This window comes from Primulina eburnea, chromosome 10 (genome assembly GCF_022965805.1).
Source record: "Primulina eburnea isolate SZY01 chromosome 10, ASM2296580v1, whole genome shotgun sequence".
Classification (NCBI taxonomy): domain Eukaryota; kingdom Viridiplantae; phylum Streptophyta; class Magnoliopsida; order Lamiales; family Gesneriaceae; genus Primulina; species Primulina eburnea.
This window is the reverse complement of record NC_133110.1, coordinates 34,120,985-34,127,180: the sequence shown is the minus strand read 5'-3', so window position 1 is coordinate 34,127,180 and position 6,196 is coordinate 34,120,985. Positions and strand designations below refer to the sequence as shown.

At 36.4% G+C, this 6,196-nt stretch overlaps 1 protein-coding gene across 1 annotated transcript; it reads right to left on the bottom strand.

Moving 5' to 3' along the window:
* Positions 1–213: 213 nt before the first annotated feature.
* Positions 214–2,502, bottom strand: LOC140803333 (uncharacterized). Its single transcript, XM_073159169.1, is given in 4 exon segments — positions 214–651; positions 653–1,315; positions 1,317–2,333; positions 2,335–2,502. Coding segments are annotated over 4 exon segments (2,220 nt in total). The 3' UTR covers positions 214–279.
* Between the last annotated feature and the right edge of the window lie 3,694 nt (positions 2,503–6,196).

The following is a 6,196-nucleotide window of genomic DNA, read 5'->3' as shown; positions in this document are numbered from 1 at the left end:
ATTATGAGAACACACTCACGCAAGCACGTACATACACATACATAAAATTTAGAAACATAAAACAATGGAATATCTGAAGAATTTGGAGCGTATGATGCAATGAAAAATAACGATGTTGTCTTCAAAAAGGGTTGGTTCAGGTATGATACTATTACAGTATGATTGGACTTAGATAACAATCTTGCTTCTATTTCTCATCAAATAATCTTGATATAAGTTAACCCCAAAAAATTCCACTCAGATGTGTCATCAAAACCAGCATGAAATAAAATCAAGAGTCTAAACTGCACTCTTCTTGTTCCTGAAGTTTTCTTTCAAAGACGCAAACTTTTTCTTGCAGAGATCGACATTTTTCCCAGGAACTGCAGCAGCAACACGTTCCCATCGTTGGTTGGTGTCCTTTGGAAAGGTTTTTAGAGCTTGGATCAATGCATTCTGCTGGACCTCAGACCATGCATCCTCATCAGAACCCAGAGAAATGCCATTAAAATTACTATCATCTGAAACTTCACTATTTCCGACGTGGTTGGAAGGATTAGGTGAATCATCTGAATGTGTAGCCTGTTTATTTGCCACAGTGTTGTTCCTGAAGCTTTCCTTCATCAAGGTAAACTTTTTCTTACATTGGCTCACGTTTTTCCCAGGAACTGCAGGTTGAAACTCGTTCCCATCTCTGGGTAGTTTCCTTGGGGAAGGTTTTCAAAGCTTGGACTAGAGCTTTTTCCTGGGCAGCAGACCACGAATCTTGATCTAAACTTCGAGTAACCCCATTCGCAGCTGTACTTCCTGCTTGAATTGATGATTCTAGCAAATTGTCTACGCTAGAAGCATTCCCCTCAGACACGTTTCCATTTGATAATACTGGCAAATCTTCTCTAGTTGTAAGAGGTGATGCAATTGTTTGGACCGACTTTCTTTTCTCCAGGAAGGAGTCAAAAGCATTAGCAGAGTCAGGTTTCTGAAGAAGAACTGTTTTTGTAGCCTTGAGAATCTCTTCTACGGACCTTTTAGTACCAATATATTCTGAAATCACTTCCCACCTTCGAGAAGTACCTTTAGGATATTTCTGCACTCCTTTTCTTAAAAGCTCGATCTCTTCCTTGCTCCAAGGTTTTTCCCTTTTCTCGTTACTGCTTTGTGCAACTTGTCCATTTATCCCCACAGAACCATTCTGCTGCAATTTTTTATCGTCTTGTTTCTCATCCTCATCTTTATGATCAACCTTAAGTGCCTTTAGCAGAAGTTTAGCACTCTCTAGCCCTTCCTTTCCTTCCATCATGTCACATAAATTCCTTAGCTGTTCTTTATCAAGTGTATGCACAGAGATCCTCCACATTGCTACCAGTAAGATCGAGTAAATGCTGGGACAAAATAGGTGCTGCAAGCGATCGAAGGCGGGTACGTTCTTTCCGGAGTAGCTTTTTTTCTCTCTCCTTCATTTTTTTATGATTTGATGCAGCTTCAGCAGCCTTTCTCTCCTCCTCCTCTTTCCTCCTCCTCTCCTCCTCAACAATCATTGCTTCTTCTTCTTCCTGCAATCTCTTGGCCAAAAGCTTTGCCTCCTTCTTCCTCAGCTTCTCAGCTTTTTGTTCCTCTTTCCGTCTCAAAAGTCTAGGGTCCCTTTTATACGCATTATCAACAAGAGTACGTATACGGACATATTCTTCTTTCCTAGCTCCCTCCGATAGTTTTGCATTTTGCCTTTCCATCCACCTCCTGTGTTCACGGGACTCAGCCTGATCGAGCTCAAATTCATCAGCATGAGGAAATTCCCTCCAGCTCTTGAAGCTATACCAGAAATCATAAAAGCTATCCACTTCTTTGAATGGAGTTTTATCATCCCCCAAAGTTGGGACAGGCTGGTTTACTGACCACCGACCATTCCTCAAGAAAGCAGGTCCAAAAACCTTAAAGAATTCATGGGATGCACAATCACAAGGGATTTCATCATCAAACTCATCTGTGGAATCATAGATTCTTCTCCTAACAGGGTCAATCAACACCTCGTACGCTTCTTGAATGGCCTTGAAATGGCTTTCTATCTCATCTTTTTTTGCTTGCTTAGCAGCCTCTGTTTCCTCCGCAAGCAAAAGGGCAGCCTGCTTGTCAGGATGATGTCTCAGAGCAGCCTCACGATAACTCTTTCTTATCTGTTCCTCCGTGGCAAGATACCTCATATGGCTCAAACCCAACAGAGCATAATGATCCTGCTGCTTAGATTCACTTCCAGACTTCTTCCTACCTTTACTACTGTAACCATCTGATGATTGCACATAAACATTCTCTTTGCCTTCTGAAACTTCCTTGTCATCCTTCTCTGTTTGCACTTCCTCAACTGTGGCCTATCAACCTAAGGGCAGCAGCATGAAACGCATGCCCCGCAGGTTCTAGACTCAAAGCCTTGGCAGGAAGACTATTAGAACACACATAGATTGGTTCCCCATCTAAAATTTCACAGGAGTATGTAATCAACAGCATGCTTTCCCTGGAAGTCCCCACCATCGAGCATCAATGTCCAACAATTTTCTTCGAACTGTGAAATTCTGATAAAAATCTACAGTAACCAATATCACCAACAAGGAAAAAAAACATCATTAAAAGCGAGAATCAACTAAATTCCAACAAAAATTCACGAAAAAAGTCCGGTTTCATACTTTCAATCAAGCTTAAATTTCAATAACGAACACGGAAAAAAGTCATCACATAAATATATCAATCGGGACATAAAAAATCAACCGGGGATTGAATCAACATACTAGAAGTAATCGAATATGTTCACAATGAAGAAAAAATTCGCCGCCGCAGTCGAGGCAGTTGAACGATGGTCGGGGGATTGATAACTAGGGCACCTATTTTTGCCACTTTGAGAGCAGGCGGGGGCAAAGGTTTGATTATGTAATATATATTATATAATTCATTCTGGGGCTGTGAATTGGACTATTTCAAGACATCTATTAAATGGGCCTTGTTGTACAGATCCAGCAGTCGGGTTTAGCTAAGGCTTGGCCCAAATCTTGGAATAATCAAACAGATATATACTAGTATAAGATACACACGCGTTGCATATATTATTATTATTTTTAATTTGATTAAATAATATTAAGAAAGTAACAAGAAATTATTTTCAATTTAAAAGAGTTGTTCGATTTAAAAGAGAAGTTTTGTTTAAATTTTTTTATGTAAAATATGGATTGACTTAAAGAGGTTTTTAGTAGGGTAAAAAGAGTAATTATAGAATTAAATATTTTAGTGTCTTTTAAGATAGTTACTCTCACACTTAACAATATATATATATATATATATATATATATATATATATATATATATATATATATATATATATATATACACACACTAGTGCACCGACGCACGCGTTGCGTGCTTATATAATATTTTTTATAATTTCTTTGATTTATATTTAAATGAGGATCAAAATATAATTATAAGAAATATTGAGGGACTATACCGTAATTTTGATATATAAATTAAAAATAAATTGAAAAATAAAAAATTAAAAAATGACCGTAAGAATTGAACCTATAACTTAAACTCCAAGAAACAATGACTCTATCCGCTAAACTACATATAACTTGCATTAAAATTTTAACATTTTATTAATATATAATATTAAAACAGACCATGACACCAAAGTTAGTTAATCAATTTTAAGGTATAATATTTCAAAATTACAAAATAAATACAGTAGTTATTAGTTGAATATATATTATTTCCTAGAAAAACCGAAAATAAGAATTGCAAATTTCAGCCTAAAACCCACGAAGAGAAAAAACAAAATGGGGAAATCATCTTACCATTCGTTAATGAATTTCAGTTTTGTGAGATGAAGATGTTTGTCAACAGTTATTTATTTTGATTTTTTTGTGATTTCAACTAATTCACATGGTTACAAACCAAAGTAGTTAGCAAAGGTATTTAACACTTTAAAAAAAATTATGTGAGACGATTTCACGGGTCAATTTTGTGAGAAATAAATTTTTTTTTTGAATTATTAATGAAAATATATTACTTTTTATGTCAAAAGTATTACTTCTTATTGTAAATATGAATAGGGTTAACTCGTCTCACGGATACAGATATGTTATGTAAGGTCCAAAATGCGACAACGTAACATATTTTTGAATTATTCATGAAAAGATATTACTTTTATGTCAAAAGTATTACTTATTATTGTAAATATGAATAGTGTTAACCCGTCTCACAGATAAAGATATGTTATGTAAGGTCCAAAATGGGACAACGTAACCTAACTGCATGCGAAGCTAGAGAAAATGGAAAATGACTAATTAAATGATTTTAACTGTATGAATTAAATATGGTGTGCATGCTTACATGTTTTGTAATGCCCGAGATTTTATATCGTGTTAAATTACGATTATTAATTTTAGTCGAGACGATTATGAAAGGGCTAACCGAAACACGAAATGAGACTGCGTGTGAAAATTGATGTGCGAGGACAGTAGCATCGACGTACATGCGCGACTGTATGCGCGCACATGCGCGAGAAGTCCAGAAAGGTTCGCGCACCTGCGCGAGACAACCCGAGAGTTGTGAAGAATTCCTCGCGCATATGCACGGAAGAGGTGCGCGCATATGCGCGAGTCTCCGTGAAGCTACGCGCCGAGACATATGGTCTCGCGCATATGCGCCGAGATAGGTCGCGCATATGCGCGAGACGTGTTTTACAAAGAATGTGCCACTTGCCCTTACATGCATGTTGTATATATAAATATATACGTATAACATTCGTAATTTAAGGAAAAAGAAGAAGGAAACGAAAACTTGCGGAGAGAATTGCCTTCGATTTTAGATTTTGATTTACGATCAATCCGTCCGTCCAAACTTGAATCCGAGTACGGCACCGTGTTCCTAGCAACGACAGCTATAACAGGACGTAAGTTTTGTTACGTTTTGTTAAGATTTGAAATTATGATATGTCCAGAATCAGATACGATTCATATATAGCATTCATGACGTAGTAGACATCATAGAATCGAAGTCAGATTAAGAAACAGATTGAATATGGAATTGTTATGAATTTCAGAATGAGATTGATTAGAAATGATATCAGATTTGTACGGTGATTGATTGTAAATTATTGGAATTGGTTTAGACTGATATCGTATTATCAGTATCGCAAGATTGTATTGTTGTACCGTTAGAATTTGATTAAACTGAAATGTCGTGATTTGATTAGAATATTGATACAAAATATGGATATTGTCATTGCCAGATTGAACAGTGACAGACTTTGAATCAAGATTTCAATTGTATCAGAACGACAGCAAGAAAGGTATAAATAAATGTTAATTCGGGATTGCACAACTCGAGTTAGGTTTGACTTGAGTTTCCCTAAATCACATACTTTATTTTATTGCATTGATATTTGCAGATTATCAGATTGATATGTTTTAGTCTATTGAATGATAGCAGAGCCATAATTTGAGTTTAGGGCAGAACAGCCTAGCTAGGGCAGAACCGCCGAGTCTTTCTCAGAACCCATATGACTCTAGACTTACGGTGTATCGATGAGCTTTAGATGTAGATCAACGTCTATTGTAGACACTCGATACAGCATACCAAAGTCTAAATTTAGATCGGGATCCCTAGATTAGAAATAACTCCTAGATTTAGGTACAGAATTGTATCGATTCATGTAGTCAGATTGGATGCATGTTTTACTGATTGTTTATGCTTTTGTATATGTTTTATATGATTGCATTAATACATTGTTTATACTGGGATATTTGTATCTCATCGGAGTTATCCAGCTGTTGTCTTGTCTGTATGTGTGCATGACAACAGGTGGGGCAGGTTCAGGGTCACAGAGATGAAGAAAGATCGGGTAGAGTGGAGACTACGGACTTGGACTAGAGATAGGGTTTAAACACTTGACAGTTAGTTGTTGAACCTGAGATGTGTATGATTGTATATTGTATCAGATTTATACTTTTATACTGATATGTATAGGAGTTTGATTCCATTACCTTCCGCATTTTTTTAAAAAAAAATTTAGACTCTGTTTATATGTAATTGATTAAATTAGTCTCAATGACGATTAAGAAGATGATTAGCGTTCGGGTCCCCACATGTTTAAAATGCACATTTCTACATGAATGCATAAAACTGTGTTTTAAAGCTTATTCGAGACATGATCGAGGAACGGAGACATGTGTCA